This window comes from Pleurodeles waltl, chromosome 8, assembly GCF_031143425.1.
Source record: "Pleurodeles waltl isolate 20211129_DDA chromosome 8, aPleWal1.hap1.20221129, whole genome shotgun sequence".
Lineage (NCBI taxonomy): Eukaryota > Metazoa > Chordata > Amphibia > Caudata > Salamandridae > Pleurodeles > Pleurodeles waltl.
The window spans coordinates 510,304,751-510,332,310 of record NC_090447.1 but is presented as its reverse complement, the minus strand read 5'-3'; the positions used below and the strand labels follow the sequence as shown (position 1 = coordinate 510,332,310).

At 42.9% G+C, this 27,560-nt stretch overlaps 1 protein-coding gene across 2 annotated transcripts in view; it reads right to left on the bottom strand.

The window, feature by feature from the left end:
* The window catches only part of LOC138250080 (E3 SUMO-protein ligase RanBP2-like), an 894,326-nt gene that overhangs the window by 202,345 nt on the left and 664,421 nt on the right, over positions 1-27,560 (bottom strand). For both annotated transcript variants that reach the window (XM_069204480.1, XM_069204481.1), the window contains exon 22: positions 15,796-15,888. In XM_069204480.1, coding sequence (XP_069060581.1) covers positions 15,796-15,888 — 93 coding nt within the window. The remainder of the gene's footprint in view (positions 1-15,795; positions 15,889-27,560) is intronic.

The following is a 27,560-nucleotide window of genomic DNA, read 5'->3' as shown; positions in this document are numbered from 1 at the left end:
ACAAGAAGAAAAAGCAACCATCTTTAAAGGGACTCCCACCTCACTCCAGAAGCATGAGTCCAAAACTATTCTGCACCCGATGCCCCTGGCCCGTGTCCAGAGAAACAGACGACTGGTGCAGCAGTGACCAGCAGGCGGCCCTCCTCCCTCTCCAGTCGGCGGCTTGCCTGAGGAGCCCCCGCGCCTTGCCTGCAGCGCCTCAGAGACCCCGTGCCCCCCCCCCATTGAGTTCCATTGGAAACCCGACACCCTGCACCCGGTTGCCCCTGTGCCGCTGAGGGTGCGTGTCTGGTGCCTGCTTGGGGCCCCCCAGTGCTCCTCTAAACCCCCCTGGTCTGCCATCCAACAACACAGGTACTTACCTGCAAGCAGACTAGAACCAGCATATCCCGTCTCCATAGGCGCCCATGTTATTTTGGCTCCCGTTTGACCTCTGCACCTAACTGGCCCGGTGTTGCTGGTGGGGAGTATATTTGGGGTTATCTTGAACCCCCAACGGTGGCCTACCTATGCCTCGGAGAATGAGTCTAAGTCGATTACTTACCTCCAAATCTGTACTGTATTTTCCTTCCCCAGGAACTGTTGAAAACTGCTGTGTCCACTTTTAAAGAAAACTGTATGTATTGTCGATTTGATTCAAAGTACTGAACTTAATTGGATCTTGGTCATACGAGTCCCAAGGGTCCTGGTCTTAAAGTGTGTCCCTAAAATATTCTCTGTGAAATAGTGGTGAACCCTTAGGGGTAAGATCTCCTGTAGTAGGGAAGGCAGAAGAAAGTGGAGGAGATGGAGGTGGAGGAGAAGCAGGAAAGGAGGTGGTGAAGAAGTTGGTTCAAGAGGGGGAGGAAGAGATCTGATTACAGAAGTGCTGGCCTTGTCCATTTCAAGGTGGGATTACACCGGAGACCAGAGTCCTCTGAACTCCACCTCTTGCACATGGCGTCCTCAACCCAGTAGCGATGGTTACATTTCCAATGGCAATTCTGGGGGAGGTAAGGAAGAGGGGTGAGCCGCTGGCCAGTTGCAGTTGAGCAGCTAATACTGCAGATCATTTGCCGTCTCCAGCATTACCTATATGGAATCCAACATGTTTCACTGGTGAGGGCCCATTGAAACCTCAGATTCCACTGTGTAGCCCACATATGCCAGGATGCAGGAGGAAAGCAGGCCAAGAAGCCTTGCAGTGAGGTCTCTCAAAGCCAGCTGCTTTCTTGGACGTTACACACACACTCGCGCTTTGGGACATGGTTAGTGAGATCTTACAGGCAAGTCCCAGAAAAGGCTTCCTTGGCCCAAACTGTTGAGGGTGCCAGCCTGAATCCTCATGCACTCGCACGTAGTCAGCACTGATTGTCTTGGAGGGGCCAATGGGTCAAGCTTGGGGCTCCAACACCACACATGGATGAGATCCACCGGCTTCTCAGGGGATGTCCAGGAGTACTTAATATACATGTCTTATGGTGGTACTGGCCTCTTTGGTGAAAAGACAGAGTCTGTCCTGGAACCTTTTAAAGCGAGCTGGGATCTGACATGCTCCTTAGACCCTTCGCCACCAGTCTGGCAATCTCCTCAGCAGTTCTGCCCTTTTAAGGGGTATGCCAGGGGCTTGACATATCAACAGCATCAGGCCCATTGCCCGCACAACAGGCCATCCAGCCCTTTCAAGATCAGGGCAGTGGGCCTGGCAGGCAATGACCAGGCCATCAGGGGCAGTGTATGTCTCAAGCCGCCACCCTTCTGCTGACCAGCTCCTAAACTCTTTCGTATGCCCTCAGTGGTACACAGTCTGTGGGGAAAAAAGTCCTGCAGGTTCAAAATGCCCTTTCCAACAAACCTGACTGCCAAAGCAATAATGCTTTGTGAAAGTGTCGACTGATGCCCATGTAGCAGCCTGACAGATATCTGCCACTCTGTGTGCCAATGCAGTGGTAGCAGCCTATGGACTGGTGGAATCAGCTCAAATGCCTTTTGGAGGCTGCTTCGTAGTCAATACGCAGCAGATTTTGATACAGGAGACTATCTATTTGGAGATTGTCCATTTCTGCACTGCCTTCCTCTTCTTTGAACAACAGAATCCAACAAAGAGCTGATCGTACACCCGGTATTCCTTGGTACGATCAATGTAAAAGCTCAGTAATCTGTTGGGGTAAAAGTGATGTAGTCTTTCTCTTTTGAAGGATGAGGTGGAATGAAGAACAGAAAAGTGATGGCCTGTCCGATGAAAAAAGGGTCACCACATTCAGGAAGAATGCTGCTCGTGTCCATAACACTACTTAGTCTGGAAAAAAATGCGGTATAAGAAGTCTGGACGGACTGGGCATGTACCTCAACACACATAGCCAGCTAATGATGTTGCAATCAGCAAGACCCTTTTCAACGTAAGGAAGCAGAATGGACAACTGTGGATTGGTTCAAAAGGGTACACACGAGGAAAGTGAGGACCAAATTCAAGTTCCACTGTGGCATAACAAAGGGTTTTGGCGGAAGCTATGTTGTAAATCTTTTAGAAAATGCATCATAACAAGTGATTTGAATAAGGACAGCCGAACCAGTAAAGGAAAAACAGTTGAAAGGGCCAAAAAGCAACTTAACACTTAACAGTGGCAACAGCAAGACTTTGCTGGGCCAAAGACTGAATAAACTACAATACATTCGACAGTTTAGCCTGCAACAAGTATGCCAAGAGGGCAGCACAACAAGCCACAAATGTATCCTTGCATCCAGCATACATGTATTTAACTGACAGATTTAACTGACAGATGCCCGTCTGCCAGGATTACATCAATGACTTTGGGAGGAAGGTCAAAGAACTCAACTGCAATGTTCAATCTTCGTTCATGGAGGTGCTTGTTGTGCAGACCTGGGTAAAAGGCACTGCCCTGCTGCTGCCACAGAAGATCCCCTCAAAGCAGCTGCTTGATTGGAGGATAGATGCTCAGACCGAGAAATTTTGGAGACCACAATTCTCCTTACCCAATCTGGAGCCACTGGGATGATTTGTGTCTGACAGTTCCTGATCTTCCTCAGAACTCTGGGCAGAAAAGGAAGGAATAAGAAAATGTACAAGAGTCCAGAGCTTCAATGCATGTGGTATGCAAGTCTGAGGGAGCGCCTTCTGGGAACAAAGTGCATAAGTGCTGACGCTGTGCATTCTTGGGAGTGGTAAAGAGATCAAGCAAAAGTTCTCTCCATTCCTGAAAGCTTCTCTGTGCCACCTCCATTTGCAACAGTTATGTGTGATCCTCTAGGGCAGTGGTTCTCAACCTTTTGACTTAAGTTGACCTCCACTTTATTATTACTAGAAGCCGGAGACCCTCCACTGAGTCATTACTGGAAGCTTATATATATATATATATATGGGAAATGTCACTTACCCAGTGTACATCTGTTCGTGGCATGAGACACTGCAGATTCACATGCTGTGCATTATCCTGCCATCTAGTGTTAGGCTCGGAGTGTTACAAGTTGTTTTTCTTCAAAGGAGTCTTTTCGAGTCACGAGACCGAGGGACTCCTCCCTTTCGGCTCCATTGCGCATGGGTGTCAACTCCATCTTCGATTGTTTTCCCTGCAGAGGGTGAGGTAGGAGTTGTGAATACAGGAATTGTGCTCATGCAATGGAGTAAGTATGTATGTACATAATGTGTCTTCAAAAAGTATTTATTTACAAATTGTACAGTTTTCATTCAACTTATAACGGCTACAGGCTCCCGGGGAGGTGTGAGGGTGCATGTGAATCTGCAGCATCTCATGCCACGAACAGATGCACACTGGGTAAGTGACATTTTCCGGTCGATGGCATGTGTAGCTGCAGATACACATGCTGTGCATAGACTAGTAAGCAGTAATCTCCCCAAAAGCGGTGGCTTAGCCTGTAGGAGTTGAAGTTGTCTGAAATAATGTTCGTAATACAGCCTGTCCTACTGTGGCTTGTGTTGTTAACACATCTACACAGTAATGTTTCGTGAATGTATGAGGCATAGACCATGTGGCTGCCTTACAGATTTCTGTCATAGGTATATTTCCTAGAAAAGCCATCGAGGCGCCTTTTTTCCTAGTGGAGTGCGCCTTTGGTGTAATAGGTAGATCTCTTTTTGCTTTGGTGTAGCAGGTTTGAATACATTTCACTATCCATCTGGCAATGCCTTGTTTGGATATTGGATTTCCTGCATGAGGTTTTTGGAAGGCTACAAACAATTGTTTTGTTTTGCGAAACTGTTTTGTTCTATCAATGTTATACATTAGTGCTTTTTTAATGTCTAACGTATGTAAGGCTCTTTCGGCTACTGAGTCTGGTTGTGGAAAAAAGACTGGGAGTTCCACTGTTTGGTTTAGGTGGAGTGGTGATATAACCTTTGGTAAGAATTTGGGATTTGTACAGAGAACCACTTTATGTTTATGTATTTGTATAAAGGGTTCTTGTATAGTAAATGCTTGTATTTCACTTACTCTTCTAAAAGATGTGATAGCTATTAGGAAGGCTACTTTCCAAGTTAAGTATTGCATTTCACAAGAGTGCATGGGTTCAAATGGTGGTCCCATGAGCCGTGTTAACACAATATTGAGGTTCCAGGAGGGGACTGGTGGTGTTCTCGGGGGTATGATTATTTTTAATCCCTCCATAAATGCTTTGATGAGTGGGATTCTAAAAAGTGATGTTGAATGTTTAATCTGCAGATAGGCAGATATTGCTGTGAGATGTATTTTAACAGAAGAGAATGCTAGTTTAGATTTTTGTAAGTGTAATAAGTAGCTTACAATGTTTTTTGCAGAAGCATGTAGTGGTTGAATTTGATTATTATAGCAGTAATAAACAAATCTTTTCCATTTGCTTGTATAACAATGTCTTGTAGTAGGTCTCCTAGCTTGTTTAATGACCTCCATACATTCTTGTGTAAGGTCTAAATGTCCAAATTCTAAGACTTCAGGAGCCAGATTGCTAGATTGAGCGATGCTGGATTCGGGTGTCTGATCTGTTGTTTGTGTTGAGTTAACAGATCTGGTCTGATTGATAGTTTGATATGAGGTACTACTGACAGGTCCAGCAGTGTTGTGTACCACGGTTGGGGAGCCAAGGTTGGTGCTTTGAGTATTAGTTTGAGCCTGTTTTGACTCAATTTGTTTACCAGATAAGGAAGGAGTGGGAGAGGGGGGAAAAGCGTAAGCAAATATCCCTGACCAACTCATCCATAACGCATTGCCCTTGGACAGAGGGTGTGGATACCTGGACGCGAAGTCTTGGCATTTTGCATTTTCTTTTGTTGCGAATAGGTCTATTTCTGGTGTTCCCCAGCGTAGAAAGTAAGTTTGTAGGATCTGGGGATGAATTTCCCATTCGTGTGTTTGTTGGTGAGCTCGACTAAGATTGTCGGCTAACTGGTTTTGAATACCTGGGATGTATTGTGCTATTAGGCAAATGTGATTGTGAATTGCCCAATGCCAAATTTTTTGTGCTAAGAGACACAGTTGTGAGGAGTGTGTCCCTCCCTGTTTGTTGAGGTAATACATTGTTGTCATTTTGTCTGTTTTGACAAGAATGTGTTTGTGGGCTATCAGGGGTTGAAATGCTTTCAATGCTAGAAACACTACCAACAGTTCCAAGTGATTTATGTGCAGTTGTTTTTGTTGAATGTTCCATTGTCCCTGTATACTGTGCTGGTTGAGGTGTGCACCCCACCCCATCATGGAAGCATCTGTTGTGATCACGTATTGAGGCACTGGGTCTTGGAATGGCCGCCCTTGGTTTAAATGTATAGGGTTCCACCATTGAAGCGAGAGGTGTGTTTGGCGGTCTATCAACACTAGATCTTGGAGTTGACCCTGTGCTTGTGTCCATTGTGTTGCTAGGCACTGTTGTAAGGGCCGCATGTGTAGTCTTGCGTTTGGGACAATGGCTATGCATGAAGACATCATGCCTAGGAGTTTCATTACAAACCTCACTTGGTAGTGTTGGTTTGCCTGTATGTTTAGCATTGTATTGCGGAACACCTATACCCTTTGTGGACTTGGAGTGGCAATCGCCTTTTATGTATTGAGTGTTGCTCCCAAGTATTGTTGTATTTGGGATGGTTGTAGATGTGATTTTTGGTAATTTATAGAGAACCCTAGTTTGTGTAGAGTTTCTATCACGTATTGTGTGTGAAGAAGACACTGTTGCTGAGTGCTGGTTTTTATTAACCAATCGTCCAAGTAAGGGAATACGTGCATGTGCTGTCTCCTGATGTGAGCAGCTACTACTGCTAGGCATTTTGTGAATACCCTTGGGGCTGTTTTTACCCCCGAATGGTAACACCTTGAATTGGTAATGCACTCCTTGGATTACAAACCTTAAGTATTTCCTGTGGGAAGGATGTATGGGTATGTGGAAATATGCATCCTTGAGATCTAATGTTGACATGCAGTCCTGTTTTTTGAGCAAGGGAATCACGTCTTGAAGTGTTACCAGGTGAAAGTGATCTGATTTGATGTAAAGATTCAGTGTTCTGAGGTCTAATATGGGTCTCAGCATTTTGTCCCTCTTTGGAATTAGGAAATACAGGGAGTAGACACCTGTTCCTTTTTGATGGTTGGGTACTAGTTCTATTGCTTGTTTTTGTAACAATGCTTGGACTTCTAGTTGTAACAGGTCTAAGTGTTGTTTGGACATATCGTGTGCTCTTGGGGGCACACCTGGTGGCAATTGTAGGAATTCTATGCAATAACCATGTTGGATAATGGCTAGGACCCATGCATCCGTAGTTATGTTTTCCCAGTTGTGGTAGTATGTGGTAAGTCTCCCCCCCACTGGTGTTGAGTGTGGGGGTTTGTGACATTGAAGTCACTGTTTGGCTTGAAGGGTTTTTGGGCTCTGGAATTTCCCTCTTGCCTTTGGGAATTGTCCACCCCTGTATGTTCCTCGAAAACCTCCTCTTTGGTACTGGCCCCTGATATGTGGGTCTGACTTGTGAGGTGGAAGGCTCTGTGGTTTGGGAACGAAACCCCCCTCTAAATTGCGGCTTTCTAAAAGTGCCTCTTCTGTGGGGAGTAGAGCGCGCCCATGGCTTTGGCTGTGTCCGTGTCCTTTTTGAGCTTTTCGATTGCCGTATCCACCTCCGGCCCAAACAATTGTTCTTGGTTGAACGGCATATTTAGCAAAGCCTGCTGGATTTCTGGTTTAAAACCGGAGCTCCGTAACCATGCGTGCCTACGAATGGTTACCGCAGTGTTCACTGTCCGTGCTGCTGTGTCTGCCGAGTCCATCGCAGACCTTATTTGGTTGTTTGAAATTGTTTGTCCTTCCTCAACAACCTGTTGGGCACGTTTTTGGTGTTCCTTGGGCAAGTGCTGAATTATATGTTGCATCTCGTCCCAGTGTGCTCTGTCGTAGCAAGCCAGTAGAGCCTGAGAATTGGCAATCCGTAACTTGATTGGCTGCATGTGCTGCCACCTGTTTGCCTGCTGCATCGAATTTCCCACTTTCCTTGTCGGGCAGTGGTGAGTCTCCTGACGATTGAGAGTTTGCCCTCTTTCTGGCTGCTCCCACGACCACTGAATCTGGTGTTAGTTGCTGTGTTATAAACACAGGGTCCGTTGGGGGAGGTTTATATTTCTTCTCCACCCTAGGCGTGATGGCTCTGCCTTTCACTGGTTCCTGGAACACCTGTTTGGCGTGTTTTAGCATGCCTGGGAGCATTGGCAAACTTTGGTAAGAGCTGTGAGTGGATGCCAAGATGTTAAATAAGAAGTTGTCTTCTATGGGCTCCGCATGCATTGCTACATTATGGAAAGTAGCTTCCCTTGATACCACCTGCATATATGCAGTGCTGTCCTCTGGTGGTGACAGCCTTGCCAGGTAGCAATCGGGACTATTGTCTGAGACCGGTGGCATCATAGAAGTCCCATGCATCCGGGTCGTCTTGTGTCATCCCCGTGTGTGTTGGCGACTGCATTGGGGGTGATGCTACCGGGGACAGGTGTGGCGAATGTAATGGTGAAGGCTGTGGCGAATCCGTTGGTGGTGTCTTGTCTCTTGCCACCTTTGCCTTTGGCTGCATTTCCGACTCCTGGAATGCTAGCTTTCGTTTCATTCTTATTGGAGGAAGAGTTTGAATTTTCCCAGTGTCTTTCTGTATGTGCAGCCTCCTTTGAGTGTGGTCTGGCTCTCCCATGCCTAGTTCCTGCTCAAATCTGTGCCCTTGCATTTGGCTGGAAAGGCCGTGCTCTTCTGTATAGGAGCCTGCTTTCGGCTCCGAGGCTGCATGTTTCGACACCGAAGGTTTCGGTACGCTCTTTTTCGGCTCGAGGAAACCTTTTTTATTTTGGGGGTGTCGAATTCTCGGTGCCAAGATGGTTCGGAGCTGGTATCTCGATTGGAGTCGGATGTCTTCGGCTGCTGGGAGGCCTTTTCGGTGCTGATGTTTGGTCACTGTGTTTTCGGGTTAAGCCATGGCCTGTTGGCGGTGGCATCCCCTTGGCCTTTATAATTTTCGAGTGAGTCTTGGCCAGGGCTGATTTACTCACAGTTTGTTGCTGCGCCTTCGGCTGCTCACTTTCGGAGTCGTCCAAATCTTGAATGGAGAGTCTCTCCTCTTCCTCGATATTGATCTGTTCGGCCGGTGTCAACGCCATCTGGAGTCTTCTGGTTCTTCGATCGCGTAGGGTCTTCTTTGATCGAAATGCCCGACAGGCCTCGCAAGTATCCACCCTGTGTTCCGGTGATAGACACAGATTACAGACCAAGTGTTGGTCGGTATAAGGATACTTTGCGTGGCAATTCGGGCAGATGCGGAAGGGGGTCCAGTCCATGAGGTTCGACGATGGATGCGGTCGGGCCGATCAGGCCCTGCTGAAGAGTGCAAGCCCCGAAGGGCCGCCAGAGCGCTTTTTCTCTCGGTATCGATGAACTAATACTAGACCGGTACCGAGCGCAAACAATACCGTCTAATTTTCCGATAAATAGCTAAGTTTCCCGATTTGAAATACGGAACGAAGAGGAACACGTCCGAACCCGATGGCAGAAAGAAAATCTAAGATGGAGTCGACGCCCATGCGCAACGGAGCCGAAAGGGAGGAGTCCCTCGGTCTCGTGACTCGAAAAGACTTCTTCGAAGAAAAACAACTTGTAACACTTCGAGCCCAACACTAGATGGCAGGATAATGCACAGCATGTGTATCTGCAGCTACACGTCATCGAACATATATATATATATCCAAGCGTGTCTCGTTATTCTTCCTGTGCTCGCCTGACGAGGTGGGTGCTCAAACAATGGAGCATTCCCTATGGAGAATTGCTTAGAGCAAAGAGAAATTGTAGTACACTGCAAAGTTATTACAGGGAACGAGATATAATGATACAGAGGTTCAAATCCAGGGGATACCTATGCAATATTGTGAGGCAGGCATGCCGTATGGCAGGGGATGTTTATAGAGAGAAACTTTTAGTCCCGAAAAAGGAGACTGACCCTGGTCCCCCGAGATTTGTGACAACTTTTAATGCATATTCATTGGAGGTTAAGAAGATTATGACCAAATATTGGCATTTAATTAAAGCTGATAAAGTGATTGGCCAGTTAGTCAGTCCCCTACCACTGATAACCTACAGAAAAAGTAGTTCCATGCAAGATATTCTGGTACACAGTTCTGTACGGAAAAAGAAGGGAACCTTTCTAGACACACAATTGGGGTTCTACAAATGTTCCAAATGCAAAGCATGCAGACATAGTAGTAATCAGAAACAGTATATTTTACCGACTGGCAAGAAAGAGAATATTACGAAATTTATCACCTGTACCTTAGATTTTGCCATTTATGTCACTGAATGCCCTTGTGGGTTGCAGTATGTTGGCAGTACAATTTTCCCTCTTAAAAAAACATATCTTAGAACATTGGAGAGCGATAGTGAATAAGGATACTACATATCCAGTGGAATGCCATTGTAACTTACTACATGATGGGAAATTAGATGAGATGCGATTCTTTGGGATTGATAGGGTACTGGGTACCATCAGGGTGGGGTGACAGAGAGAAACAATTGAGGAAGATGGAATCAGAATACATTATTCGATTGAATTGTCGTTTCCTGTGGGGACTGAACAAGGATGAAGAACTTCATGTCCATATTGGATGAGTGCACAATATCCAGTAAAGGGAGAATTGGATTAGTGTTATACAAATTGGTAGTTTTTTAGTTTTATAGTTTTAACTCAGTTAGTGAAGTCATGTGGTGACTCCTCCTAAAAGGGAGACAAGGAACAGTATAAATAATGACGTATTGTTCTATAGGTTAATTTTGAGGTTGGGAGCGGCAAAAATTCCCATCAGAGATGAATAGATTAATTAGGTAATTAGAAATGTATAATTCACATAGAGGAGCAATGCATATGGGACACAAAGAAAAAGGAAAGAAAAAGGAAAGAAAAAAAAAGGAAAAAAAAGAGATTTCTTCCATGTCTATTAATTAGACTAGTGGTTATTTAAAGAGTAAGTTGGGCCACATGACTTGAACACTTGGAGGGCCAGGAGGAAGACCATGATGGTTGAAATGCGTCGCCCTAAACCTGTGATTCCTTGAGGTTTTGAATATATATCGGGCCACATTTCGAACTGGTGCAACATGACCAACAGTCCCGGGAACAAAGGGTGCATCGGGACCCAAGACTGAATCCTCTCCTTAGTAGAAAGAAAAGCAAGACCTGTAGGTTTATTGACTGCCTTGGACCTTCCCTGGTAAAAGAGGATGGCAGGAAAAAGCCAAGTCTTTCTTATTCTTTTCTTTAATGTACTTGAGGTCTTTGACTGTGAAGATGATCTGCCACCACAGTGTCTTCAGGAGCGGAGTGCACTCTACTTTGGCCAGGAACAAGATCTGCGTGGAGTTTTGTGGTGCTTCATCACAAACCTTCACCTCACACTCATGTACGGCTTTTGGGTTCATCTGGGCGCAGTCATGCAAGCCTTGGATTCAGGCGCCAAACACCAGAGACACTACGTGGGGACCTGTAGCAGACATCTGTTTGCAGCAGTCCTTACAAGGCTTAAATCTTTGGTGGTGGTGGGTGGGTGGGGGGGGGGGGAGGACGGGGGCTTGAGAAATGTTCCCTTTTCACACAGGAAATGTTTTTGACAGAAACATCACTTCACAAAGTGAAGTAAAAAAATAAATAAAAAAAAAGAGGGACAGAACTCTGGATCCATGTTTGAAGACACAGAAAGAAAGGAACCGATATCCACACAGGTGGGTGGAGCTAATATGCAGTTCAGTTCATCACATTGATATGGAGCTATAAAGTGCTGCGTACTAGCACACAGGAGGACTGTTTTTTAAGTTTCTGGATCCAGTTTGCCACTTGCTGATATTCACAAGGTGAGGAATCTGCAGATGGAAGTATCCATCAGAAGCAGATTGGCCTAAACTGGATTGTTCATGCAATGAAAGTAAACAGTGGGTACACTAGCAAAACATTTTAGTCTGCAAGAATTCAAGTAAGCAAGAAACCAAGATGGCCAGCTCAGATCTACAGTAGAGCCAAAGCTCTCATCTTGAGGTGACCAATTGTCCAAAAAGAGAAACTGGAATTACAGTGTTAAACTTTTACAATTACAGGACTCTGACAAGAGTAAAAGAGTGTCATGAAGGTATGTAAGTTTGCCCTAAGTGGTTAAAGCAAAGGTGCTACATAGCTTGAAGCAAATCCCAGAATGTGGTACTCCTCTTCTACGGTACAGTGTGACAACAAAGAACAATGTCTATCACGTAGCTCTTTATTACAGCTCTAAGGCATCAGAATTCTTCAGAGTGAATCTCCACAGTGAAGACCAGTCAACAAAGTAAGTCAATCCCATCATATGGCAAAAGTGAATTGCTTGGCTCAATGACTACAGTCTGATAATGTCTGTCCCCTAGAAATGCTCTTGCAGTGCTTGACAATGCATGTTACATACACTACAACAGTGTTGTCCAACCTTTTTATCGCCACTGACCGGTAAATGTCTGATAATTTTTCCGTGGCCCGCTTGGGAGGGCGCAATGCTCTGCGCCTCGGCCGCCCGCCACAGTGAAATGAAGTTGAAGTTCCTCGGGCGGCCCGGTGCCGATTGATCCAAGGACCGGCACCGGTCCGCGGCCCGGGGGTTGGGGAACACTGCACTACAACATGTCCCAGCACACCACATTTAAGTATTGCTGTAAATTGTTTATGCGTGTGTACTTGCAATTATTTTTTTATATTATTTATATGAAACTCACTATCATTTTACTGAAATATGGAATTGGTCTGCCAGCAGCTTTTGTGACATAATGGAACACAATGAGCTCTTGATTACTTATTTTGCAAGTCAAGAAGGTGGAGAGGAGGGAAGAGGATCAGTAATTAATGAAAGATCACTAGCTTGTACATTTTTGTTTCTTTCTTGCTATGTTTCTGACTATATATCTATCTAGATGGGCAGTTATAAAATGAACAACGCATCCTCAAGGAATGTTTCTCTGCGCTGAACAGAGGTCCATAACATAATCCTCCAACTCCTGATGTGTAACATATCTTAAGTGGCATCAGCATAACTGACCCTGGAAATATCCAGTCCAGCAAGTAGAGGAACAGGAGGCGGGGGGAAGGGGGAGGTGGAGGGATCATGTAAATGCTGGATTAACAGCATAGGGGAGAGCGAGGATGACAGTTGCACTCCCTGGAAAAACACTTAGCAGAGGAAGTAAATGCTCCCATCTGCACTACTTGTTTTTCTTATTAGAAATTAAACAACCCGCCAATGGCTCTATTCTTAGCATGGCAGTAAAATAAATAAGACAGGAAAATGTGGTGGTGTCAATGCCGTTGACAAGCTCAAGAAGATCAGTGCCCTGACTCTGCAGACATCCACAAATATCCCTGCCTCAGCTGCTAGACCCAGACGAAAATCTGGGGACAGGGAGTAACAAATTTTTGCAGGTGGCAAGTCACTGCCTCATGCAGCACTGTTGGTAGGCACAGCTAAGGGGAATACCACTTGAACATTTGCTGTGTCACCAGTCTTCAAAGTGGGCTTTTTCAATAGAGGGTGCATTATGCTAAATTCAATTCTGAGAGACTGCACCCCATTACTGGTGAGAGGTTTCCCAGGCTTAGAAATAAGGGGCTAACTGTTTCTCTAACTTATATAACATTTTTGGACAATCAGATGACATTGGGTGAGCTACTAACTTCAATGGAGGACAACCACCTCTGAAATGTCATAGAAAGAGGATAAAAACAGGCTTTCTGAGCAGCAAGAGGAATTTCTGCTGAAATGCAAATAGGCATATTTGAAGCAATCAATTTGCTTTCTAAATCAATACAGTTCCAGACTGTATAAACTATATTAAAGAAGTGCAATGAACGTGACTACTAATTCAGCTAAGTACTCAATCTCAGTTCCGGTGGCGTTAGCCAGAGCAAGGAGTTTTCAGTTACCCTAATCTACAGAGAACAGTGTTATTTCTTGGTATGCCAGACCAATCCATTTTATTTTCCAAATTAATGACAATAAGGATTTTTGTGTGTTCTAATTCCCCTCCAGTTTACACAAAATGCATTTTTCTTTACACAAAATAATTTTTTCTTCTCTTGGTGAAGGCTGTAACCTATTAGCAAGTGCTAAAGTTAGGTTAGACATAGATTTTCCTTAATGAACTATTTTGCCCAAAACTGAAATAAGGATATCATTGATTACTACAAGGCAAATTAACAGATTTTCAACCAGACAAGCAATTATGCTTGTAGCTGTACATCATCTGTTTATATACTAACATTTGTTGTAGATACTTTTGTCCAAGGGCAGCTAGAGGTCCCACTGGCCTTAGATTTTGCAAATTACTTTTTATGTTGGAGTCAAGCATGTACCAAGGAAACTAAGTCATGTTGTTTCCTCATGAAAGTTACTAGTGACTCTTAATTTCTTTTGCCCATTTCATCCTAGCAGAAAATACAACAATTAGGGAGAAACAAAATCTACAGTTAATGGATAAGCAATCACCTCCCGACTACACTTCTATTAGAAACAAATTTATGTAGAGTATGTCTATTCTTGATTATTAGACCAGCTGCACTGATATAATTCAAACAAGTGAAGCGGCAATACTCGCCTGGCCACATATTTTACCATTCGTAGGGAAATCAAATGGAATAAATTCTCCTGCTACATGGGGCCAAGAACAGCATCACTTCATTTATAGTACACGTTAACTATATCCAAAAGTGACTCATCTCAATAATAAATAGATTTACCTCCAGAGCGGCTATCTTTTTTCTGGGCTGGACGGAGGCACGCCAAAGCGTGCCTGACATACTGGCATTAGGAAGCAACCCTGATACTACAGCACCCAGAAAGTGGTAGCCTCATACGTACAGGCAAATAATGCAAACTGAGAATGGCCCTAATAAAAATAGTGTATAATAATAAAACTAAAAAAGTGGGTATAAGTATTTGAAATTAAAACGGTGCCAAAAATTCAAATAAAGTGACCAGAGATTCAAAAACCCATTTCAGTGAAATGTCAAGACACATAAAAGCAGGATTGTCATATTACATGCTGGTACACGACAAATCAAAGTTTGCACCTTGGCAGAAGCCACTCAGGCTCAATTAATATTTAAGGCGTCATCTAAAATTTGTCACTTATGGCTATATATTGGGATAAAGTTTACAATCACTTCATAAATTTTATCCCAATAGATAGCCACAAGCGCAAACTGCCCAGATGCAAACTTTGATTTGCTGTGCACCAGTATCTTGGTAGCCCTGGACAAAGACAAGTGGCTTCTTTCACCAACGAGCCTGGCATTGGTATCTATACGGCAGCTGAAGCAGGAACTTTTGAGCTTGTTTTTAGCATGCAGAACGTCGGCTATGAGGGGCAAGAGGAGAGTGGAGGAGTTTCTCCCGTTGGTCACCACGGACGGTATTGAGCCTTACCTGCTATTTCCACTTGAGCCCTATCAAATTCGATTTAGGTTGGGTACAGCTCACTTCTTAGTTGCCTAACCAAGTAAAGTGTGTTCGGAGTCTGATCTTGACCCCTGTCCCTGTGACTGTTTTCCCCTCAATCTCTGCTGCACTTTATCTTCAGTCCCCAGGAAAAAGTTCTTAATACCGATGTTACAATGTTTAAATATTAGGAGGTACAGAACTGCTTTATTTTAACTACAGCTTTTATAGTCAATATATATGTATGGGCATTTATAAGTTCATCTCTGCTGTGTGAGACAGAGGCCTGGTGGGGGTGTAATTGTTGGTTAATTTCATATATGAAGTGTTTGAGGTCTTTTAATATTTCAACTTTTGTATGTCTTATGGTTTTCTAACCAAATAAAGAATTGTTTGACTGACTGACATCACTTTAACAATGTTGATATCTGATAAACATTTTTAATTCCATTTACGTCAATCCAACTGTACCTTCCTTGTGACACAGATACAACAGCACTGTGGCATAATCTGAAATTAGGGCGCATTAGAATATCTGCAAACTGACAAGGCAACACAGATCAACTGCTAAGCTTCCACTTTATGATCCACTTTTCCATTCTTTTGTTTCAAACCAAAGCTGGTCAAGCTGGGCGACGGCAACATGAACACCTCACAGGGTATTGCGGACAACAATAGAAAAACAGCAGCTTGCACACAAAACCCCCCAAAACTTAGCTATCTTGAACTATCTGAGCAACTGAAATCATGATTAGTTGCAAACAGTCTGTGCAGTGAGACAGCCTTCTATTCTATCAGTACATGCTAATGAACACAATCCTCATTACAATGTTAGTCCTCATCGTATACCTTTACTTACCAGTCACAGCATCCTGAGAGGACGTACAAACATTACGGCTATCCAGGTACAACTTTCCATTAAGTTGTTTCACAGCAGTTTCAAAATCTTCATCTACAATAGAAAACAAACAAAAATGTGCATTTAAAGAAAAATGGTGCTCCCTCTGCTTTCTTATGCAGTTAGATGAAGATATTTCACCCCATCTTTATCCAAGTGTAGAACATAAATCAACATTTGCATCTCAAGAATCTAGTTTAGGTATGTGCGCACACACACACAATCACGCGTACCTTTGCAATCATAAAATAAGGTAAGTATGATTAAGGATACCAGTTTCCTTTGATGATAAATGGTTAGTATGTTGGTATATGAAACTGGCTAATAAGGCCAAATGTGGTTGCACAAGGAATGGGCGCAAACTGATTCAAAAAACAATTTTAAAATCAGATCATTAATAACTATTGTCTAACTCTGATCAAACAACTCATGAGTTTTGATTTTGGCAATTAATCTAATAATGGCATAACCTTAATGTGACAAGTACTGGTTGGAACAAACACACTTTTCATTCACTGACTACACAGGTATTTAAAACCTGGCAGGAATCTCAGACTTGTCAACTCACCTGCAATGTGCGGGTATAACTGGCATTAAAGTGTGTGTGCACAAGCAAATTTAGATTTTCCCCACACAATAAAATAGGCGGGATCTGAGACTTCTTTGTACATTTAACTAAGCAGGCTTCAGCAATGACTAACCAGTTTGTTCCATCTTAAAGTGATAGTGTAGTATACAGCTCAAAGAGCAAGGAACCATCTACGGCTCACCGGTTATTCTCACAGCTCTATAACTAGAACTGAGAGGTGGATAGCTTCCTTCTCTAAAATTAAATATGTGTATGTTTCTGCTGTCTAAGTTTAGGAGTATGGCTTATATTTTGTCCTCACACAAACGTACCCATTATGCACACTACTGTTTTGTGTCTTTATAAAGTTGTGTTGTGTTGCTCTTGTTTCTTTTTTCTAAGTCAACCAACCATCTAAACATAATTTTAGCCTTATCTGCGTTTACAGTAATTTTCTTTCAAATCAGTCTTTAATGGGGCATTTATTAAAAATAAATGTGGCTACACCCAGGAGATATGAAGTATGGGTCTGAAATGCTTTGTCTTTTTATTGCTATCAGTCCTATCCTTAGAATCATTTGCCATGGGATCAAGTATTGTAGTAGTACTTGTAATCTTGTCCCTGAGTACGTTGTTAAAAGTGCTCTATTTGAAACAAACATCATTATTATTTCTAGGTTCAGTACACACTTAAGCATAAAGGCTAGAAAAAAATAATTTGAAAGGAGAGGCCAAGTACTCCCTCAAGGAGCTTTCAGTACTAGTTGACTCACTTATCCGAAATAGGCCCCTGCTTTGTGCTTCGGAAGTGCACCCCTTTACATGTCAAGAAAGAGCTCGATATTAGAAAACTACCTGTGGAAGGTAAGGTTGTAGCTTCAGGTAAACATGATGAAGGCTGCACAAGCTGTTGCAGGACTTGGTGATAAAAGTCAATATACTGGAGGAAAAAAACTACAGCATGGTCCACCAGCAGATGTCCTCATGCAACCTAGTACTGAGATGATTTTAAGAGCGTGTCCCCTCAACTATGAAATTTGAAAGTAATGCTTATTTTGTATCAGAGGTTGATGAAATGGAGTATGGATACCCGTTTTTAGGGCTGGCTTGATAGCACAGATGTTGCCAAACCTTATAAGGTAATCAAAAACTAACTGTGCACCACTACACTAAGAGAAGGGCTTTGGCGACATTCACGTGTTCAATACCTGGAGTACAGCATTTCATTGGACAGAAGTTGTGCTAGTTCACTGGGTCTGTGGTGCAATAGCACTGCGTGTCACATGTTGCTCCGGCACTCAGACCCATTGGTTATTGCAGCCTAGGCTAGGTTTTTTCACTTTATGGTGTGATACAGTTTTCGAGGTGACGATGTTTGTTAAAACAAAAGGCATTTATGAAGCATTTCTTGAAACGGATATAACGGGCACGTTTTATTTAAGTATGCTGGTGAGTCTCTCTGCCATCTTCTGTCGAAGTCTCAAAAATCAAGTTACAACTTTAGTGAAAAGCAGCTCTTCAAGACTACAGGAAAACGTGTGCATTTTTCTAAAATAAAGCAAAACCATCTCTGCACCCACATCCTCCCCACCCCATACCAAATTTCTTTGACATAAAAGTTGAAAAGAAAACTCCACACACACTGACAAGCAGCAGAAGAGTCAAGGTGCATATGCGTGACTTGGAAGACTGATTCTGAACAGCTGAGAGCAACGTGCATGGCCTGATAAGGACCGATTGTTAATTATGTACAGCTGTGGTCCTGGATCAGTCAACACAACTGTTGCAAATGTTGGTGGCTGTCTACACACTATGAGAGGGAGCAAGATATCACCTGACAGAGGACAAGGGGAAAAGGCACTGTCTCGACCCACTTTAAAGAATGGCTAGATTCTATGGGATTGGTTAATATTTGGAGGACATGACATACCGATATTATAGATTACATATATTATTCAGAAGCCCAACATGCATAGGCTAGACTAGATCACTTCTTGCTGCGTATTGGCTCAGTACCGAAAGACACAGAAGCAACGATAAGTCACACAACCCTGTCACACCATGCTCCCATCACATTTACACTCGAGACATGGACAGCTCGTAAAAGGGAACATACTTGCCAAATCAATAAAAACCTACTCGATCCTGTGGGCCTCAGAAAGGAAATAGAGGAAACCATAATTAATTTCATTGCAGACAATAATAAAGAAGCAATACTGGTGGGTATGCGCTGAGACACACAAAGTGGTTTCATGAGGTATTTTTTTTTATAGCAGCATCCAATCGTCCCAATATGACAAGGGCTGACATTAGGGCAAACCTCAAGTGTGGTAGCCTACTAGAATCTGAACATTAATAGAGACAGGCACCCATGATGTAACACAAGATCTTGGTGCCACACTCTTAGGTCCAAGCTCTTGATGTGGAGAAAGCAGAATACACTTTACTGAGAATCAAGCCAAGTTTTTCCTTCAGACAACAAGGTGGCCAAGCTCTTGGCCAGGAACAGAGAGCAAAGACAGTCTGCAAGAGAATGGAGGGAATACAAGAGTAGAAGAAATGACAGATCAAGGAGGATGAAAGCATTGTTCAGGGATTCAAGAACTCCTAACAGGAATTATATGAAGAATCAACAGGTAGATCTTTACTTACACCAGGAACACAAAGTGACTAAAACGCAAGCAGAAATGATGGACAAGCTCAAAGGTCTAGAAGAAGTCAATTGCGGTATCTACAAGCTGAAAATGGGGAAGGCTCTAAGGCTCAATAATGGCATGGTCTTATTCTATAAGACCTGCAGGCATCTAGCTCAGAACCTAGTGAGACACTACAGTTCTTTGGAAGAGTCAAGTATGGTGTCCAACTCCACACTTGTGTCAGTTATCTTAATACCTGTTAAAGAGCCCTCTCAATGAAGATCATACAGCTATATCTCATTCTTGAACCTCCGTGGGCATCCTAGCTGTAATTTTGGACTCTTCTATACAGGGATTGTCCCAGCCAGATCAATATGACTTCATCATGGGTCAATGTAGTGACAACAAGTAAAATATGCTATCTACTGTTAAAAGTTCAGCACACCTGCAACACCCCCTCACTCCTCTCTGTGGATAAAGAAAAGGCATTCAACAGAGTCCAACAGATCTATATGAAGAGGATTTAATATATGCTCTTTGTTTTAGCCTATGGTCTGAAACATGAATTCTGGTCGGATATCAAAACTTGAAGTCCCAGGTAAGAGTAAATTGAGTTACAGCTACGACAATAGATATCAGAAGAGGCACTCGACAGGGTTGCCCCCTTCACCATTCCTATTTTGCCTAGCAAGCTCCTGAATAATGACTGCAGAGTATTGTCTGCCCGCAATCTCAAGGCCAAAATATCTAGAGTACAAAAATATTGAGCTTTTAAATATGAAAGGTAAGGATAATTTTTTACAAATAAATATATGAATGTTTAAAATACTATTTATTAAAGTACTTTGGTATTCAATATTGTTTTAATGCTTTTGTGTTTATTTTTATTATAAATTATTACAGGACTTTATGTTAAAATAGGATAAATGAACATAGGGTCACGATGACATGAGCCAACACACATCCACAAAATGTGCAACTCACTATGTAGATGCCCACTACTCTGAGAGTGACAGTCAGTGGCTAGCCATTGATAGAGCACGACTCAATGGTGAGGGCGGCCACCAAAAACTGTCATGGCTCGGAACAGAACAGTTTTGAGTCTATTGCCTTAAAATACACTTTGTTGGACTAAATGAAGATACCTGATGGCTCCAACGCCCAAACGGAAGGTGGGCTACAGTGCACATATGCAGACTTCCAGTTCTTATACTTACATGAAGCTACATTCATGTAACAGAAAAAGCATTTAAAGGGAAAGAAGGGATCATTCTGATTGCCTGAGTGAACACAAGAGGCAACCAATTGAGTGGGGGTATGTTACTGCTGTCAAGAGGATTTGGAGGCCCATTGCAGGGGAATACTTATCACATGAGGCTCTTTTTAATGCCTTAAGAACTGTCTGCATTACAAACTAAGTTTGTTCTCTCGGATACGGATTCTTGTTGGCAAATTAACCAGTGAACTACCCTGTTAAAGATGGGGCAAGCGATCACACAGTGTTACCAGACATATGACTCCTGGCGTCTAGCATGTCACTTAATGTTGACTTGGTATACCTGTCAAAAATCTGTCTGTTAGTTAATACGTCTGTTACATTTTGTCTCTGGGCAACAACATGGTACGCAGCTGTGTGTGATAGTTTACTCAACTTGTCACTATTTCCTCAGTATAACAACAGGGCAATACTCCCTTGGGTTTCCCAAACTGAGAAGAAATTCCTCAACTCAAAGGTAAGATCTAATTGATTTAAAGATCAGCATGATCACCATTGCAATCATGATAGGTTACTTCTGAGTAAAGGTCCTGAGTGACCACACAGTGTAACATGTTTTTTCCACTACCGAACAGACAATACTTGCCATGAATGTCTTTAGGTGCAATTTCCCATAAAAACTACAGCCAGAGCATGATCAGTTTACTATGCATGTAGTTTGTTTCTCTAAAATTGTTTTATTTAACCCCTTTATACGGGTGTTATCACATTCTCTCCACAGAGCATCTATCTGCTATTGACACACTGGAGAGGGTTACAGAGGATTCCCTGGTGCTTGCATCGGAGGATTCCTTTTTTAAGAGGAAAGGGTGGGGGGAGGTGGGGAATCGCTTCAGTTTCAGCTACCACCCCTCCTCCTGGCTAACTGTAACAGCACGCCGCACGGCACACTGACGTCTCAGATTCCTCACCAGAGCGGTCAAAAGCATCAGGTGAGTATTCTCCCCCGCTGTAGTGAAGAAAAATGCCTAAAAAGGCCTCAGCACATTTCAGGGAGGCCTCATTGGCCTCCCCTTTCCAAAGAGGATTTCTGTGATCCACAGCCAGGAAACTTTCTAAGAGACCAGGGACCAGTGATTAAAGTGGGGTGGGGGAGGGACAAGTCGGCCCTCATGGGGAACAGGGAGACTTCCCCCTAGGGTGTTCAATAAACTGAAATTAAAGTGATTTACCACTTTTCACCCCCCCCCAGTGGAATTAAAAAGTGTTTTGTTTTTTTAAACTGTTGGGGATTGGCCCTCCTGACATAATGGTCAACCTGCTGTTGGGCCCATATTGTTTTGAACCCCCCCAAAAAAAGGGAAACACACATATAAAAGAATTGTAGGTGGGGGTCGGCCCCAAAGGACATTTTTTTTTTCTTTTTCCCCTAGTGGGGGCAATTGCGGGTCCTCATGAGAACACACACATTGTACTTAAGTAACATTTTAAATGGTACCTGATGGAAGGCCCTGCACAAAGCTGACTGGTCATCTTTCAGTTGCTAATTTCTGTATTTGGTTGCTATACGGATGATAAACTGAGATTAAGTGTTTGCCTAGGTAGTATTCTCTTGTTTATAATAACAAAGCAATATTAACATAAAATGTTCCACATTATGCTGCATAACTTAGTCAACCCTGTCGCTGCAGTAACTAGGTGGCCTCGCACCACATTATTCCAGCGAATCTGGTGAAAGCACTGTGGGTTTTTCCAAGGTGCACACCTGTGCACAAAGTTGCACAGGCCATTATGCAAATGTATGCTTCATGAGATCAAATGGTAGTTTTTCGGCTTTAGGAAATTAGTTGTATACTAGCAAAATCTTAGAAGTTCCCTCAACAATAAAGTTTTGCATGAGCATTGACAAAAGTATGTTGTGGTATGGAACACGAGGCGGCAACCACAGAGAGAGTGCTCTCTTAGCAGCCCCCGCAATTTAGTGTGGCCCAAAATCCCACCGTTCAGTGGCAACACTGGATGTAAAGTTGATAAAGACAATTTTTGAAGACTGACTACGTCCACCTCTTTTTCGATGTGGACTTCCTTGAGCAACCTGTACAGAAAACAAATAAAACACATCTGTCTGCCAAACAATTTCTGAGGAAGCTTTTAAGTCTCTCTAGGGCCTCATTCTAGAGCACACTGTGGCCTCCCACTTCACTTCAGGAGTTAAGAAATTTTAGGGCCTTACACTCACAATAGGGTTAGTGCACAAACCAAGCTTTCAATCCTACTGGTCTACCCGTATGGTTTTGGTAACACCCATCTCTGTACTGTACATCAGCAGAGATTGTTTTTTGCCACTGCCGCGTAGTCTGCATTTCGATGATAATTCTGCTTCATTGCCCTGGAACCATAACAGGTTGCTCAAAATTTAAGTAGTCCTGGCACATATGTCTGTCAGGTTTCCAGGGATATATACTCATGGAAAAAAACATAGCCGTCGAGGAGTCCTTAATTCTGTACAAAAGGCAGCAGCTTCTGTTCTGAACGTACACTGCGAGCAAAAGACCTTGCTAGGGCATCAAGTTGTACATGCAAAAGACCTTGCTAGGGCATCAAGTTGTACACGCGCGAGCTCTATGGGCATCAAGTTGTACAGGCAAGAGCTCTATCGACTATGTATATGGCTTGAGAGCATACAGGGAAGGACACCACTCTAAATACTGTAGGTTGCCCTCCAATGCTAAACGTTACAGGAAAGACTGAATGGGAACTTGTACTGCAACTCCTTCTCAAAGGTTATAACCTTTATGTGGGCAACTTCTATATAGGAGTAGAGCCCTTCAGTGAGCTGTACAAGGCTGACAATGCGGCCTACTCTACAGTTCGCTATCGCCCCAAAGGATTCCTGCAGGAGCTTGTCAGTAAGAAGCTCCAAAAATACTACAGCATTGCGTTGTGTTCCAACAAACTGCTCACAGACAAGTTTTTGGATAGGCATGATGTGTATCAGCTCACACTAATTCATGATGCGAGCACTTCCTCTGTCACGGTTTGGGGTCAGATGTCCAAAATTCACAAGTCCACCTGTATACTTGATTATAACAAGTACACGGGCAGAGTGGATAAGAATGACCAGGTTCTTCAGCCAAACAATGAGATTCTTAAAACTCACACACGATATAAGAAGCTGTTTATCCACCTGATCTAGATGGCAACATACAATGTGTCTGCTGTTAAGACCGCCACGAGAAGACTCACGTCTTTCCTTGACTTTCAGTTGACCGTCAATGAAATTCTTACCGCTACAGAAGCAGCATCCTCTGCTTCATATACTTTAGAGGACATAGCAAGGCGGAAGAATCGAATATTTTCTGACCGCATTCCTGCAAATATTAAAAAGACTCAACCATGTCTTTGTTGAAGAATCTGCTTTAAGCAAAGAAAGAGGCAGGAGAGGAGTCTTTACTGCCCCCAGTGCCAATCTCAGCTAGCCCTTTGTTTTCCTACTTGCTTTATGTTAGTCAATTTCCCAATACTTCCCTTTTGTATTGTATGCGGTGAGGCTCCTCTAACATATGTTTCAATGACTGCACACGGATACTTACCTTCCATGGGCCACTACTTCACTAGTCAAGCAGCCATACACTTTTTTCCCTTCTACTTGAGGAAATCACGGACTTGCTTAGGCCCTGCTCAAGACCTTTATCTGCCGTTAGAAAGTGGCAGGTGTCTGTTTGCCAAATGACAAGTGCATTAGTCACCACACTGCAAATGATTGTGCACAGAACATAAGCCATGTTGTCATGGAGTACCCTGTGTGGCAAAAATGTAAATCTGGACTATCTTTTGAAGTGCTCTTCAGGGAACATGGCAGATTTCTCCCCAGCATGTTTCCCTTAGTTTCAAAGGTAGATATGCTCACTAATTTTAAGGACTGTATGCCTTGCATTGCAGACTCAGACACCTCAACTTGTATCCATTTAGCACAATGAGTGCAATAAAGGCACATGAAAGACACGTCTTCCCCTCATGTGGCTATCACAGGAGTAGTTAGTAAAGGTTCACTAGGCATGCATTCTGCAATATTTAGAGTGCTGATGTAGACAGATGCTTGACAGGTAGTAAAATGTGGTCAAACTTTTTATTAATTTGTGAAAGTTGTAGAGGCACTGACCGTCAACATGCCTGGACACAGATGTTTATAGAGATCCGTTTGTTGTGTGTTTGTATGCAAGTTGGTTGATGATGATGATTAAGAGGTTGTGCTGAATGGGGATTCTGTCCTGTGGAGGTAAATGTGATCGGTCCTTTAATGGCAGTGGTATGTTGGTGTGAGTGCACTGACCTGCTGTATTGGGCCTCATTGTTGGAAGTATGAAAGTCTTGTGTATGGTATGTGAATGGATTGTGAACTGAATAAAAAGACCATAACGCTGTTGGTGGCTTGACATGGTTTTAGGCCCCACTTCAGGAGTCTCGATTTCAATATCCGGCTACTGTGATATGGACTTGTTTTATGAAGCAACAATTTCTGCAGTTGCCAAAACCAACCAGTGTAAGTGGTGGACTAACTTAGTTTAGCACTGATATCTGTGTCTGTAAGGGTACTCCGTTCCAACGATGACAGGGTTTCCTTATCACCAAGATAATAGTCTGCCTGTCCGATTTATTTGCAGACAGACCACTGGTGTAACCATGGCAAAAACTACTCCATCTCTAGCACGGTTATGGCCAGAATGAGTAAAGGCCATTTGAGGTGGATCTCTATTTCCTTCCACCTGATTTCCACCTAATGTAGACAGGTAGACACACAAATCAGTTTTCACTGACCATCACCACCAGGAAAAACCCTGGTGTTAAGGTGCAGTGAAAACCTGTCTAATGCCTGCCTCACCATGGGCAATACCTCCCATGGCGGAATGGGCATTTTTTTTTTCTTTCATAAAGAAATTCTCTCTCTGGAATCTTCTTTTTGGAAATTAGAAAATAAAAATGAGGGATGGCTCTGTTGTGTTGATGAAGCCGTCCATCAAACATAAAAAAGCACTGACAGAAGCTGCAGTGATGGTGGCTCCTACCAGTGTTTTTGGAATGACCGACAGCATGGCAAGGGCTTCTGGATACAATTACAGAGTGAGAGGAACACAAGTTGTGACCTTTGGGCTACCCTGGATGTCTAGTTTTAAAAAATGTACGTTTGCTAGATTTCTCGAGGAGCCGGCTGAGCTAGGGACCAAAATCCACAGCTACTCACATTGCAAAAAGGGAGCGTTTACACTTCAGAAATGTGACATGCTTGTGTTGTGGACCCTTTCCTGTCACAGGTACTAGGTCTAACCACACAAGTGAGGTAGTATTTTTATCAGGAGATCTGGCGGAATGCTAGAACGTAGGGAATTTGTGGCTCCCCTGCAGATACCAGAAATTTACCTCACAGAAAAGTGTGGGCAAGGTATGTGTTTAGTAGAAGTTTAAGGTTTGCAAAGGCTTTTGGGTAAAATGACCTGGTGAGAGCCAAGCACCCCTAGACCCCCATGGTTGTCTAGTTTATAAAACTATACAGGCTTGCTAGGTTTTCCTAGGTGCCAGCTGAGCTAGAGCCCAAATTTTACAACTACACACATTGGAAAAAAGGGGTCAGTTATCTGTGGAAAAATGCTTTATTTTCATGTTGCCTTTTTGGTTGTTTCCTGTAGAAAGCACTACGCCTACCTACAAAAGTGAAGTACCATTTTTATCAAAAGACATGTGGGAATATAGAATAGTATGACATTTTTTATTTAATTATATTTCGCTGCTTTTGTGCCCTTCAAATGTGAGTCAGTGTGTAAAAAAACAAAAAATACATTTTGAAAATACCTGTACTAGCAGGCGATTCTGTGGGTTACTACAAATTCAGAGATATGCAAAGAAAAGCTGCTCCTAAACTCCACAACTGGTGCCCATTTCAGAAATACATAGATTTCCTTGATACCCATTTTTCACTCTACATATTTTACCATAAGTAGTGTTCTATACTCTGTTCACAATTAAAAAAAAAAAAACATTGTACAGTGCAGCTCAGTTGTTGGCTGTGGGTTACTAGGGTTCATGGAGAACCTACAAACTCTATATATGCTCGCAACCGAAAGGGTCTAGCGGACGTAGTGGTTTATTGCTTTTGTAACTTGCCCATTGTGACAATAGGTTGGAGATTAAAACACTGTCATAAATTACAGTTATCTCCTACTCATTTTTTTTTTTCCAATGGTACTTTATTTCAAGTCAGCTTTGTGGCACAACTTTGAAGGATCAACATGTGTGGTCCCTTGCTAAATTCGGAATTTTGTCGTATAAGGAAGCAACAGCTTTCCTGGCTCACCCATGGGTTTCACACTGGTTTGCACCACAAACTTGAAGAAGGTTGAAAGTACAAAAACAAAAACAGGAAAAATGGGCTACCTCTTTGATAAGTGCCTAAACTGAGGTAAAACAAAAATTGTTTTTTTGATTCTGCTCTGATTGTTTCTAAAAGCTGGAAAGATGTTGACTATAGCACATCAAACCGTTTGTTGATGCCATTTTTAGGAAAATAAAACAGACACTTATCTTGCGCTCTTCTTTCCTATTCTACCCAAACAAACCTCAAAATGTAGCTATATTTTGCCAAATTTTTCAGTCTCCTCCAGGGGAATCTAAACATCTTGGGTAGCTTTAGAATATCCAAGATGTTGGAAAAAAGGAATGCAAATTTAGCCTGGGTTCCTCTGTGGACAAAAGGTTATGGAGTCCTAATCCTGGGTACTTCAAAAGGACAGGGTGATTGATAACCCTTGGATACCATCCACTGACTGTTTCAGGAGTGCCACAAATAAAATAATTCTCAAATAGCTCTAGGCCATTTTAACAGTGTATCTCACTCAGGACCTCATTTTGGAACAGAATATATCCTTTAAATAAATAAAAAAATGTAAAAAAAAAAAAAAAAAAAAATTCCCTCCCACAGTGGTGAACCCACCTTGCAATCAACCGGATCCAGGGTGTGGGAAGCCCAATGATGATGATGCATGTTGCTTGCTTTAAAAAAAATGCCCTCTGACCCAGTTAGAAATAGCTCTGGCTAAGAAACTCTATAAAGGAAGTCTGAAATCAGGGTAAAAGCCTGGGAGAACCCAAGAATAGCCAGTGGCCTAAAAGACACTTGAAGTTTCTGGCAGGTTGTAAATTCATATAACCTTCTGGTTGAAGCTGTACTAAAAGGTGACTGTGTTATTACTAGCAAAGAATGGGTGAACTATTTCCCCAATGTTTTTGGCCCTAGTGAGCGGATTCCAATTTT